We start from the raw sequence: 13,919 nt of genomic DNA, 5'->3' as shown, positions 1-13,919 counted from the left end.
GAGATGTGTGTATGCAGCTTCAAGCCCAAGGGACCTTCCAGCCCCCCAATCTGATGGGCTGCTGGAAGAGTTCAGCTGCAGAGCTGCAGCTCTCTGCCTCGAAGGTGGGGAGAGGCAGAACGCAGGGGCCTGCTAGGCTGGCGTTTGTGGTGGGGGGGTTCAGGCCTTAGCACAGAGGTGGGTGCAGGCTCAGGACACGGTAACTGAGTTTATTTCAGTTAGTGAAGGTGCACCGAGAAAGCAGGGTACTATGGAGCACTTACAAGCTGGGACTGGCCTTTGGAGCCGACCTTCCCCATCAACCCGACTCTGGGATCTGGTCACTAGCAGGCATGCTACACCCTCCCCGCCTTTGCCACGGAGTTTCCACCAGCCCGGCAAACTATACAGACCTCTCTGCTCCCCTGGCGGAGATGCTTCTCCGGAGGAGGAGGCGCGAACAGAAGCCTTCCCTGGAGTCCTCTAGTGCAACCACCCTGTGGATCTCCTTCACCTGGGAGAGGAAATTCAATAGTGCAGTGCTGGACGCTATGGGAAGCCCTGAGCCGGGGAGCTGTTTGTTCCCCCACGTTTCCACTGAAGTGGGACATGCCAGCCCCAGCCCAGAGAGAAAACATTTGCCCCCTGCATGGCAGGTGAAGAGTAACGAGGCTTTTGGGGGGGGTTCACGCTGCTTTCCCTGCCCTTCATCTGCTTTCTGAGCATTACAGGGGACGCGTTACGGTTCGTTGTCCAAAGCAATCTTAGCGCGGGGCTCTGCCAGGGGCTTGCTGGCTGGGCCTGTCTCTTAAGCCAACGTTTTTCTAAGTGGCCAGCGATCTGGGGTCTCTAGGATTAAGTGGCAGGCTCAGGGAAAAGCAATTAGAGCCGCTCTGCGAGAGAGCAGCTGCCAGGGGGGCCAGGCACTTGGGAGAAAGCGAGGAGCCCTCTCCCATTGATCACCCTCCCTCCCCGGCCCCTTCGCCTGGGCACCATCCACCAAACACTGGATCCGAGGGGGAGGGATGGTTTGATTAATGCTGTGCACTAAGTAAACAGAGGGGACATCCCCCCAGCAAAGGCAGAGCAGTGTTTGTCACTGATAGCGTCCATCAAACTGAAATCGCAGGCAACTTCCCCTGAGACTGTGTCATCTTCTGGAGGGATTAGCTCTGTTATTTCCCTGCGGGCTCTTTCTTCACCCTCCGACCCCCATTGGTGCGTGCATCAAGCCAGCAGCCAGAGAGCTGGCCGCCCCACAGTGATGCTGCTACCCCTTTTGACCCAAGCGATTGGCCAAAGTTATGGGTCTTACAGGTTGTTTTTGCTAGTGATGGATTCAGGTAAATGTCTTGTTTCCCTGAGCACACATGGAACCAAGTAGCAGGAGGGAGTTTCTTTGCTTGCAGCTCCAAGCCTCTTTCAGCCAGCCCTCTGCCCAAAAAGCACTCTCTAGGCTTTTCCCAAGGGTCGTGCCTTCCTTGCTGCTGCCTTCACTGGGGCTGTTTCTCTCCCAGGCATCCCCCCTTCAGCAAACACACCCCACGAGGCCCTTGTGCCCATGTGGTTCTAATTCCTGAGCCTGTGTTGTGGTTTGAGGCCCCCATTGTTGCCTACTTTTGGCCCAAATGAAGGGTGGTGGCTACACTCCGTTGTTCCAATGAGGTTTAGCCCAACCTATCCCAATATTTGACCCCCTTTTCCAATGGATTTGAGCAGGAGGCAGGGGTGCTGTGTAAGGCCCATGCTGCAGTACCTGGGACAGAGTGCACGCCGTGGGCTGAGTTTGCTAGTTCTCTAGTTTTGAAAGAGGCTGAGGTTCACCACCACTAGAGGCAGCAACACACGTGTCTCCTCCAGGAAGGGACTTTGACCAGGAGTCCACTATTAACTAACCCCATAGGAAGAGACAAGAGCAGAGTCTTCCAGATCCTTGACATTCCCAGGGGAGGCCCAGACCTTTGTTCTTGCTGGGGCCATTATATATTGCTGTTGCTGGGGTCTATTCAACAGCTGCTGTGGCCCACCTCAGAGGAGGCTGCATTGCAGTGGTGAACAGTGACCTCACCCCCATGGTTTGCAAAGCCCTGTGGGGATCCTTTGGAAACCCCACTGCCCGAGCCTTTCCCCGCTGCCTTCCCCTTGCCAGAGTCTTTCACGACTGTGCGTGGTGTGATAGACCCAGGCCCGTTGGGAACAGCAGAGTAGTAGACGGGAGATATACTGGCCACTGGATAAGCAGTTTTCTGTTCCTCGAGTGACCAGAGCAGGGGCTGCTCCAGGCTAATGAGAACACCTGGCTCCAATTAACGTGCTAGGAGTCAGGTGAGGCTGTTCAGCACCTGACTCTAATGAAGGCCCCTCTGATGCCGTAAAAGGGCTCGCTCCAGTCAGGCTAGAGGAGGGGGTGGGGTTGAACTGGGAGCAAGAGGTGTGTAAGAAGCTGAGAGTGCAGAGGCAAACTGCTGGAGGACTGAGGAGTACAAGCGTTATCAGACACCAGGAGGAAGGTCCAGTGGTGAGGACACAGAGGGTATTGGGAGGAGGCCATGGGGAAGTAGCCCAGGGAGTTGTAGCTGTCGCGCAGCTGTTTTAGGAGGCACTATAGACAGCTGCAATCCACAGGGCCCTAGGCTGGAACCTGGAGCAGAGGGCCAGCCCAGGTTCCCCCCAGACCTCCCAACTCCTGATCAGACACAGGAGGAATTGACCTGGACTGTGGCTTCTACCAGAGGGGAAGGTCTCTGGGCTTTTTTCTGACCCACAGGGTGAATCTTTGAGGTGAGCAAATCCGCCAGTAAGCACAGGACCCACCAAGGTAGAGGAGGGACATTGTCACAGTAGGTACACACCAGAGTATGGCTGCAGCCTGCCCTTCACTGCAAGGTAGCTACACCTACCCTGCCGGCTGCTGCCAGTGTAGATAAGGCCTCGTGGTAGGGTTGTTCTCTCTCTCTCTCTCGCTCTGTCTCATGCAACATCAAAGCAGCCCTGTTTGGTTGGCGTGTTTTCTGCCGTGGTCTCCTGGCGCTGCCTCTTCCCTTTGATCTCTGCTCCCTTTGCAGAGCTGAATGGAGAAGATGGTGATTTGAAAATAACTCTCCGGGCTGCGCATTGCTGCCTATGCCAGACAAGGCATCTGGGCTTGTCTGTTTGTTTATGCAGCTGGAATAGCTTTACAAGGTCCCTCTCTGACCTGCATGCAGGTTCCAGGGAGGGCAACTGTAGGATCCCACACCAGTGCAGGTCACTGCAGTGCACCCAGCTGACTCAGCCAGTTCTGCCCATACCATGTATGTGCCCTGAGGAGGCAGTGTGGTCCAGTTGCTAGGGCACGGGCCTGGCAGTCAAGGGTTCTGTTCCTGGCTAGACCTGCTTTGGGAACTTGAGTGAATTGTTTGCCCATCTGCAAAATGGGGATAATGAGTCTGACCTGCTTCATAGATGGGGTCGTAAAGGCTTAATCAACTAATGTCAGTAAAGTGCTTTGAGATCCTCAGATGCAAGGTGCAAATTATTACAGGTATGGGTGGGCTAAGCTGGAGGTGATGGGTGAGGGGCAACTGGGGGTAAAGACACTCAAGTCTTGACTGTCTGGGGGGCTGATTCCTCCCTGCCATGCACCTATGCGTGCCCATTAATGACAACTCAAGGCGTGTGGCAGTGGGGAATCAGGAGTGAGGTGAGCCTCATGGCCTCACTCCTTACTGAGTCACAGCAGCTTTATGTGCCAGTGGGATGCCACAGAACCGGAGTCACACCAGGACATCTCCGGCGTGAACCAAGCACACTGCTGAGGCAGGAAGTCAGTGTAAGTTACACAGCTCAGACTCCCTTATATCCGCCTTTGAATTTGGCCCGATGATGGCTCTCTTCCTCGTTCGCAGTGGGGAATTCTGATCTCAGGGATCCCGGTATACCCCATTGATTGCCAGGAAGTGACTCCGGCTTGACGCTGAGATCAGAACCCTGGGCCAGTGGCTGATGCTTCCCCAGGGCCAGGAGGCTGGCTGCTTTCTGCACAGTTGTGTTTTGGGTGTGTGGCTGATTGGGAGTTGGGGCTGGTTTTCCCCCTGCGCTTCCTACCTCTGTAAATCCGCTTTGCTTAAGACCATTGAGAAATCTATAGGGAAATGAATTGATTTTTAGTTCAGAAACATTGATAAAAATGAGGTTTTCTTAAACAAGGAGACAAAAAAAAATCCCAACTGAATTTAAAAATCTATTGTCTGATTTAGGGCCCAGTTCTGCAGCCGCTGAGCACCTTGGCCCTGCCTAGGAAAAACTTCCTTTCTGTAAAAGCAGTCGGACAATGGACCAGGCTGCTGAGGGGGGTTGTGGAAACTCTTTTGCTGGAGGTTTTCAAAAGGAGGCTGGAGCCATCTGTCTTGGACCCAGCAAGTCCTGCATCTTGGCAGGGGGTTGGCCTGGCTGGACCTTGCGGTCCCTGCTGACCCTACGGTGCTATGATCCAGCATAGCACTTAAGCATGTGTTGAACTTCAAGCACATCTAAAGCCCTCCTAGTCAGTAGCACCAGGGACAGGCTGGAAAGGAAGCTCCTACTTCAGCCCTTTGCTAGACTGGGACCAGAGCACTCAGCTCATCTGCAGGATCGAGCATTTAGGGCTCGACCCCAGGCAGGGCCAGTCTGCCCCCACCCCACCAGCTGCACTCAACACCTGGCAGAATTAGGCTCTTAAACTTGCTAGTGACAGCAAAGCGAAGGGTCTGGTTCTCCTCTGAGTGGGAACAAGTCCAGCGCTGTACCCGATTTACACCTCGGGCCCAGGCAAGAGCCCAGGCTCTGAGAGTTTGAGGCTGCAGCTTGGTCCTTGACCTCTTCTTCATCCTTCCCCCCCCCCCCAGCCCCCTCCTTCAGGCCCTTTTCCACCCCCCAGCCCACTCCTTCAGGCCCTCCCCTTATGGCAGCTACTGCCTGGGGTAGAGAGTTCTGACCCCTGGGGTGGAGAGTTCTGACCTCTGGAGCAAAGGAGACCACAAATCAATCACTTTAATCTCCAGCTTAGAATTTCCCGGCTCCTGAGCTGCAGGGAAGTGTCACGTTCAAGGCGGTTTGGCTGTTCGCTGATGCTGTTTATTAGTCTCGCTTAAGCCACCCAGGGCTTCGATGGTGTTTTCCCAGCTGCCCTTCAGCAGCCCTTTGAACTGAGCAGAGCGAAGCTGCGTGTGTAGATACCCATCAGCTCCATTTGTGGCCACAGCAAAAGGGAGGCGAGGAAGCTGTTTCTACAGCTGTGCGTTCACATGGGGATCGCATCAAAGGGTGACACACAACGTTCACAGGTGGGATCAGAGATGAGCAATAAAATACTTAATTAGAAGCAGGGCTCTGACATTTGGGTTTTACATTTATCTAAAAGGTTGTGGCTCCCCTCATCCACGAACAGCCAAGGGCTTCTGCTGTCAAAGCCGCTTGTGATTTCCATTGTGTGGCTTCATTAATTCACAGACATCAGCCTCTCCTGGACACCTGCCCTCCCGCACAAGCGCCTGTCGGCTTCCGGTTATTGATAAGGGAGCTGGACTGCATGGCAGAGCCCCTAGCGTCTCGGGGCTTACTGTGCTCGACACAGTATGTCTGACAAAAGATAAAAGGAGATGGAGTGGAGTCTGAGACCACCCCACAGGGCTTTGCAACAGTAATTAAGCCTTACCCACACACTGGGTCAGTCTCCTTATCCCCCTTTTATGGAGGGGAAACTGAGGCACAGAGCGGGATCAGGACTTGCCCCAGGCCACCCAGTGAGACCATGGTAGAGTCAGGAACAGAGTCAAACTCTCCTGACCACCTCTCCTGTGCGTTCACTGCTGAACCCTGCTGCTGTCACCGTTACCAACCCTGGGTCAGATTCTCAACTGGTGCAAACCACTGGAGCTCATTGGCGCTCCGGTGAATTACACTGGCTAAAGATCCGTGCCCAGGCTTTTCTTGGGGGTTACGCCAAGGGCCTAAGAGAGGGATTTTCAAAACCTCATGGCTTCCACTTAGGCACCTAGATAAAATAGTTGGATTTCCAAATGCAGAAATGTTGACTCTCTCTAGGCTGCAATTTGACATAGCCGGGGACCCGACGCTCAGCTTCGCCAGTGCAGTGCCACTGACAGGAGCATTGGGACAATAGTCTCGCACCAGACGCATGGGTCCTCCTCAGGCTGCTTAGTGTGCATAAGGCAGATTGGAGCAAGAGAGACTGAGACAGCTCCTTCACCCTCCGGGAAGCCGGGAGGAGGTAGAACATCCAGGCCCCTGGCAGGCCAGGGAGTAGAGATCTGGGTGAAGCTCCTGAAACTCCATTGAAACCCCCTGGCCTGGATTCAGCCCATTGTGTTGAATGGGGTCACAGAGAGCAATCAGTGTGGGTGAGGAAGGGTTCTCAGGGGCAGGTTATCCCATATCTGGGTTTTCTTGCCACTTCCTCTGAAGCATCTGGTGTTGGTCATGGCCCTCAGGTCAGATCACTCCAACCAGGCTGACATTCTTGTGACCCGGCACGCAGCGTTTACAACAGAACGTCACCCCATGCTGCCGCTGGCTGGAGATGTGGCAGTGTCATGGCGTAAAACAGCGTGACGCAAGGACAGTGTGGTCGAGCCCAGAGCTGCAGAACGCCATGAGATTATTGAGTGATGGCTTTAGAATAATAAATGTTGGGTTCTTTTTATTTCCCTTCTGGCTTTTGAGCTGTTTGGGTACCCTGGCGTCACGTTGTCAAGCTTTTCTCTGCAACCACAAGGGCTTGAAACTTACTTTCCCTCTGGAAGCTGAGATTCTCCTGCAATTGCATCATTCCAGCAGCTGGGGCTTTAAGGAAAACACTAGCTAGCATGATAAAATCACAAATAGACTGTGCTGCAATGACTTTTGTGGCTCATAGGGGCTCCTCCCAAGGACCCCAGCTGGGCTTCTGACCCAATTCATCTCACTTCTAGGGGTGTAAGAGACTCCTAGGAGAGTATGACATGGTGCATAGAACGTGGGAAGTGTCCATATTAGTTTTTATAAAAGTTGTATACATTTCTCTGCGGGTTTGGTGGGTATTGCATTGCTGGCTAATCCTGTAGTAACCCAGGCCAGGGGCTGTAGAGAGGAGGAGCAGACCAATACTTCCAATAGCTAATATTGCATGGGTGCCGAAGGCGGCACACGAGCTGATTTTCAGTGGCACTCACACTGCCTGGATCCTGGCCACTGGTCGGGGGGGGGGCTCTGCATTTTAATTTAATTTTAAATAAAGCTTCTTAAACATTTAAAAAACCTTATTTACATACCACAATAGTTTAGTTCTATATTATAGACTTATAGAAAGAGACCTTCTAAAAACATTAAAATGTATGACTGGCACGCGAAACCTTAAATCAGAGTGAATAAATGAAGACTCAGCACCCCACTTCTGAAAGGTTGCCGACCCCTGAGCTAACCACTCACCAGTAATTAAAGGACAAAGCAGAGAGCCTACTGCTTTGAAGTCAAACCTGACCCCCCCCCCGTATACATTTATCTGCGGGTTTCCGCCTTCCCCTTCCCCTGCTCCAGTTTGGAGCAGGTTCAGTGTCTCGGGAAGATTAAGAAACTTTGAATTGGATCGAGGACAGCCTGGGAACTCAGAGTCCCACACTGACTAAGAAAGAGGCTGGCTGAGCCTCAGGCTCAGGGTGGCTGGGCCAAGTGGAACCCACATAAGTAGGCAAGGAGAGTACAGGAATGAGGTGAGATCAGATGCATTTGGAGTCTTATTTTAGCCATTTTCTCGCAGAGTGGGATGTTCCTATGGCTGGAGAAGCCCAGCTCTGCTTGGAAGCTATTCTCTGTCGCTGCGTTGAGCAGCTCTTTAGAGCAGGTAATACAGTTGGGAAGCAGCAGGGGGTGCTGTACCCTGGTGGGCCAGTCAGATGTGGCCTGTCCGGTGGGGGGGTTCACTCAGAGAGAAGGCCTGTCACCTGGGACGAAGTGCCCATGGAGAGAGAGATCCCAGGGGCAGCTCACCCTGACCCATAACACACACGAGCCTGCCTGCCTGCTCATGGCCTTTGGAAGAAGCAAAGACTTAGGATGTTCCCAAGGGGCTGGCACTGCCTGGCCTCCATTGCCTGCTTGTGAAGGACTTTGAACCTCTTTTCGTTCATACCAGTGAGGGGCCTTTTACACAACCGCCATTCCTGCCTACCCGATTATAGGACCCCAGTCCCAGGCGTGCAGGCGTCCCTATAGCCCAAAGCCAGCCCCCCAGGACAGCCAGAAGAGGCATTTTGGTCTGTTGCCCTGGTCGTCTAATCCACACACTTGCAATTACACCTGTCTGGAAATGTGCAATCAAGGCTCCATCCTCCCCTGCCCTGCTGTGTTTGTGATCGCGGAGCCCGGGCTTGAGACATCCCCCCACTGTTCAGAAGCCCCGCTAGCCCGCGGGGACTGATCAAAGAGCCAGGTTTCAACTCCCTGCTCCCCCACTGCATTAAGCCAGAGAAAAGGGGCTTAGGGGGGCTTGTGGGACCAGGTCTTGTCTTCTCTGCCAAGCAGTTTGCAGGCTCAGTGTGTGTGTGTGCATGCTCTCTCACACACACTGACTTGTTTTCATTCACCGACACCCCCCCCCACACACACGGCCAAGCAGCCGTCTAGGAGCAGGATTGCTTTCCCCAGTTGTGTGACGAGACCCCCGGCCTCTTTAATGACTTTACCGTTAGACTTTCACACACCACTTGGGTTTTGTCGCCATTGAAACACTTGCACAGATCCCTCCGCCAATGGCACATCCCCTTCTTTGCCCCCAGAACCGCCACCTCCCAAAGCAATTGGGTCCCGATCCGGAGCAGGGATGGCTGGGTTCCCAGCTCCAGCCCTGCTCGGGGGAGCTGCCCCGGCCTCGATCCCCCAGGCAGGGGAGAACTGTTGCCAAAGCACAAATTCATGTCCATAGGATCAGTCTGTCTTGGGTTTTTCGCCTCAGCTGGGAGTTTGCTAAGGCTTCTTGGGGCGCTGTCCGGAGTGCTGAAATCCTTCTTCGCTTGGGGCATCGAAGCAAGACTTCAAAGGGAGAACAGTACGGAGGCGTTCCCCCATTGCCCCCCAACACCCTGCCTTAGAAACTCGTCTCTTTATGCTATAAGTCTGTGACTTTCAGTGAACCAGAGGGGATTGGGACACTCAGTTCCCATTCATTTGAATGGGAATCAGGAGTCCAGAGCCCTTAGCTTGGAAAATCTCCACCTAGAGCTGATCTCCAGGGATTTTGTGCCTTAAACACTTGGATCCCATATAAATTTTAAAGACTGACTAGATCCCCCCGCACACACACACACCGCTCCCCCTTTAGTGTCATTATTTGTATTCCAGGGGCCCCCAAAGGCTCCAGTGCAGAGAGCTGAATGAACAGACACTACTGCCCCAAATGTATCCGGATAGCACTTCATGACCCCCATTGAGATTGCAGCCCCTTTGCGCTAGGCACTGTACATACACAAAGCAGGAGACATTCCCTGCCTCGGAGAGCTTGCAATCTAAACGGGCAAGACAGACAAAAGGTGGAGGAGAGATGGAGGCCCAGAGTCAGGGAGACACGCCAGTTGTCCTGGGTCCTAATCTGGTGCCTCAGCCATGACACCTCTAAATTGAGATGAGCGGCGCTTCACTCACGGCACAGAGGCTCAGGCAGTCCCCTCTCTGCTAGCAGGGCTGAGCCTGCCTGGGGTGGGCTTTGCTGGCACGTTTGCTGAAGGAAGGGGTTACCTTGAGCAAGAGTCCCTTCAGCGCCTCTCGGAACTCCCTTCTCACCAGGCAGTACAGGATGGGGTTGAGGCAGCTGTTGGTGTGAGCCAGGCACACGGTGATGGGGAAGATATACGCCTGGGTGTTGTAGAAGGCTTCAGTGAAGGGCACCAGGTTGAATTTGATGAAGATGCTCCAGGCCGTTAGGGCTTGGTTGGGGAGCCAGCAGATGAAGAAGGAGAGCACCACGATGGCGACCGATTTGGTGACCCGGGACCTCGTCTTGGGGTTGCTGCTGCTCATTCTCATCCTGCTCAGGAACCGGAGGAGAAGGATGTAGCAGGCCGAGATGATGACCAAGGGGATGACAAAGCCCAGCAGGACCTTCTGGGTCTGGTACAAGCCCAGCAGGAACTGGGGGTCAAGGTCTTTCAGCTCCGGGAACTTGACCAGGCAGAGCTCATCCCCAGAGACCCTGTGGGTGGTGGAGAAGATGGCGTGTGGCAAGGTGGCTAAGGCAGCAAAGAGCCAGATGATGGCACTGGCCACCTTAGCCAGACACCTGGAGGAGGAGCCCCGGTTGGCCTTCAGGGATGACACCACGGAGCAGTAACGAGCCACACTCATGGCAGTGAGGAAGAAGACGCTGGCGTACATATTCATGGCCGAGACTGAGGAGATCAGCTTGCACATCAGCTTGCCGAAGGGCCAGCGGAAATCCAGGGCCGTGTCCACCGCCCAGAAGGGCAAGGTCAGGACAAACTGCAAGTCGGTCACCGCCAGGTTGAGCACGAAGAAGGTGGCGCTGGACATTCTCCGGCGGTGCCTGGAGCCCAAGAGGAAAAACACCAGCAGGTTGCCCAGCACCCCCAGGGTGCAGACGGCGGAGTAGACAATAGCGATAGCGATCCGGGTGGCTTGGGTGCCGTCCGAAGGCAGGAAGGGGACCAGGTCCACCAGGCTGTGATTGGAGACAGTCCTGTTGCCTCCTGCCGGGAGTTTCTCCTCTGGGCTGCAGCAGTTGTGCTCAGACATGCTGGTGCTTGCTCCTCGCCTTCCCTTTCTAAACCAAGGATTGTGCCAGGCTCTGCTTTTCGCTGCTTCCACCAAGTTTCTGCTCCGATCTCTCGGCACCACTCGGTTTTGATCAGCCCGCAGAGAGCCCCCTCCCTGCCACGCATGGCAAGAGCCGGGGAGCAGCAAAACTGCTGCCTGCTCCCCCCAGCTGACTCTTTCCTCTCCTGCTCTGCCGCACACGCTCCCTTGGCAGGGAAACAGCAGGCGAGGATGGTGCAGTGGAGAGGCTCAGACGCGGAAAGGGGTTGGGAGGGGAGAGGAATCGCAGTGTGAGCAGCAGCAATATTAAGGTGACTTTTACCAATGTCCCCAGTGGGACGATCACCGTATTTCTTCTTGGCACTACAGCGGTGCCCAGACCCCCCGACTCGGCATCAGCATCTCACTGTGTTTGACGCCACCCAGACGTGTAATCAAATGACACGCCTTGCTTGAAACGGGGGGGAAACTGAGGCACGGAGCCGGGAACTGAGCTGCCGGGTGACCTTGGACAAAGGGCTTCCCCTCCTGCCTTTGTCTATATAGACTGTGAGCTCCTTGGGGTGGGGACAGTCTCTCACTGTGTGTCTGGGCAGCACCTGGTACCCCAGGGTCCATACCACCTCTGGGTGCTACTGGAATATACCTGGTAATAATTTGACTATCTGTGGTAGGTATCTGGCCCCCCATCACCACCATATCTGAGCTTCTCCCATTCATCAATGCTGTTACCCCCATTGTACTGCGGGGGGACTGGGGGATTAGGGGATGCACCCAAGGACACAAAGGACAGTTGTGGCAAAGCAGGGCTTGAACTTGTGTCTCCTGAGCTCTAGGCTAGCTCAGCCCTAACCCCTTGCTCATCTCACGAAGGGCAACAGCAAGGTGGCAAACAGTCGTATATGACAGGCGGGTCCCGTTTCACACCCACTTTGCGCTGGTGATAATTCAAGTTTGCAGGGCAGCGGAGAATCTTTATTGTTCCTTCCACACTCACTTAACTTATTCCTGATTTACAGCAGCGAGGGAAGACTCTGCCCCTGAGGTTTGACCTCTCTACCCTACTGATCAGCCAGTGTCATCTTCAAACAACCCTTGGAAGCGAGCACTGGGGGAGGCATTTCAGTTCTCCAGGCTGGATTTCCAGGGGGGCCAGATCTCCATTTCCAGAGTTCCCCGGTGGTGGCATTAGGAGTCACAATGGGATACAGGGATCTTGCAAGGCTTTTGGACCCAATTTAATCCTCTGAACAAACACACCATCTCCAAAGGAGAGACCCACTTAGCAGATAACCATTGCTATCCCTGCACTTCAAATCCTCTGCTGCCAGATTGAAAACTACGTTCAGTTTCCCCTCTTGCCCTCCTCATTTCACCTGCCAGCTTTCAGCCTGGAGAGGATGACTGCTATTTAATCTTAAATTACACCTTTGTCAAAAGCACATTCCGTGAGCACTGGGGGCATGTCGCTAGCATAGCGGTGACCAGAGCGGGCCCCGAAGCTGCTTACCTGGGTTTGATTCCTAGCCAACATGACAGTGAACGGAGCTGTTTTAAGGTGATCAGTTGTTGTCCGTGACCACTGGAAGTTAATTGACTTAATCTGCAGCCAGGAGAGTTAAGGTGGATATTAGGGGAAAGTTTCTAACTCTCAGGGGCGTCAAGCTCTGGATCAGGCTCCCAAGGGAGGTTGTGGAAGCCCAGCACTGGAGGTTTTTAAGAACAGGTTGGACAAACCCCTGTCAGGGCTGGTCTAGGTTGACTTGGTCCTGCCTCAGCGCAGGGGGTTGGACTAGGTGACCTCAGGAGGTCCCTTTCGGTCCTACATTTCTATGATTCTCTGAGCTACCCTGGCTGGGAGCAGGGGATGCCAAGAAGCCTCGGGTGGCTTCCCCCCATTCCTGGCAGGGAATAGGGAGAAGGGGGTGGGGAAGCCTGTGGGGCAGACAGGGGCCAGCAGGGAGCTGCCAGTGGAGCTGAGACTGGGCTGTCAGTGCCCCACACTGCCCCTCTTAGGTCGGTGGAAACGCTCCAGGTGAGGACACTCACCACCGGCTCAAGGACATGCACTGCCAGTAGTTACTGTGATGGCTGTAAGTCAATCTAATATTGGTTGACTTAGGTTTGTAGTGTGGACATGCCCTCAGGGTCATGAGTTTTCCCTTCAAAGGTGGCTCCATCTCACCCCCCGCCCTGTCCCCCCTACCTCCACCCCGACTCCTCTGTCCCTGCTGGGCCGCACTCTGGTACACTCAGCCAGCTTGCTCCCTGCAACCGGAATACGAACGAACCCCCCCCCCCTGGGCTTCCGCAGCTCAGAACAAAATCAATTACTTGCAAATTGGTGCTCATCCCCCCCCATCCCCCCAATGGGATTGGCAGCCGCTCGTAAGCCTGGCAAAGCGTCCTTGAGCGAGGCTGTAATTTTCGTCCTCGAGCCCTTCTTATCCTGGGCAGTAATTACAGCCCTGGTGGCTGGTGCATTTTAATCAGCCTTTCCCTGACTCCCAGGCTGTGAGAAGTGACTATTGACATTTTTGTACAAAGAGCCTTGGCTGGATACATCCGCTAGCCAGCGCCGTCCGTTGCAAAGGGAGCAAGTTGCAGCTGGAGTGCTCCTTCCACACGGCGCCTCTGCATTAACGTCGTCCTGCCATCCTCACTCGGGCAAAACTTCCGTTGCGCTCTAGGGGGGTCATGCCTGAATAAGAGCAGAGCAAAAAGACCTGACCCTGGGAGCTTCTCATTATTATGGTGGTGCCAAGAGGCCCCCCAACCAAGCTCAGGGTCCCACTTCCCCAGGCGCTGTACAAGCACAGAAGAGGAGGCAGCCCTCCCCTGAAGAGCTGACAATCGCAACAGATCAAGAGGGAAAGTGACTCACCCAGCACAGTAGCAGAGCAGGCACTAGCTCCCTGGTCTGCTGAGTCCCCATCCAGTGCTCTATCCTCTGGACCATGCTGCCTCTCTGGGAGCTCCCGGAGCCTCCACACCCCTCCTTGACTCTGGGAGGCGCTGAGGGGGCTTGGCCCCATGCCTCTGCCATCCCATATGACAGTGCTGGCTCTGAGTCAGCTGCTCTGCTCAGCCCCTGCTCCAGCCATTTCCTTTCAGGATGCTGATTGATGCCTGGGGAAACTGAGGCTCAGGCCAAA

At 54.5% G+C, this 13,919-nt stretch overlaps 1 protein-coding gene across 1 annotated transcript; it reads right to left on the bottom strand.

The window, feature by feature from the left end:
- Positions 1 to 9,666: 9,666 nt before the first annotated feature.
- Positions 9,667 to 10,743, bottom strand: LOC127040398 (relaxin-3 receptor 1-like). Its single transcript, XM_050934511.1, has one exon. The coding sequence runs from the start codon at positions 10,741 to 10,743 to the stop codon at positions 9,667 to 9,669; it is 1,077 nt and encodes a 358-aa protein (XP_050790468.1).
- Between the last annotated feature and the right edge of the window lie 3,176 nt (positions 10,744 to 13,919).

This window comes from Gopherus flavomarginatus, chromosome 24 (genome assembly GCF_025201925.1).
Source record: "Gopherus flavomarginatus isolate rGopFla2 chromosome 24, rGopFla2.mat.asm, whole genome shotgun sequence".
Classification (NCBI taxonomy): Eukaryota; Metazoa; Chordata; order Testudines; family Testudinidae; genus Gopherus; species Gopherus flavomarginatus.
The sequence above is the reverse complement of the archived record's forward strand: the minus strand, read 5'-3'. Positions and strand labels throughout refer to the sequence as shown.

Coding starts and splice junctions, on each gene's coding strand:
- LOC127040398 (XM_050934511.1), bottom strand. CDS start 10,743: ATGTCTGAGCACAACTGCTGCAGCCCAGAGGAGAAACTCCCGGCAGGA.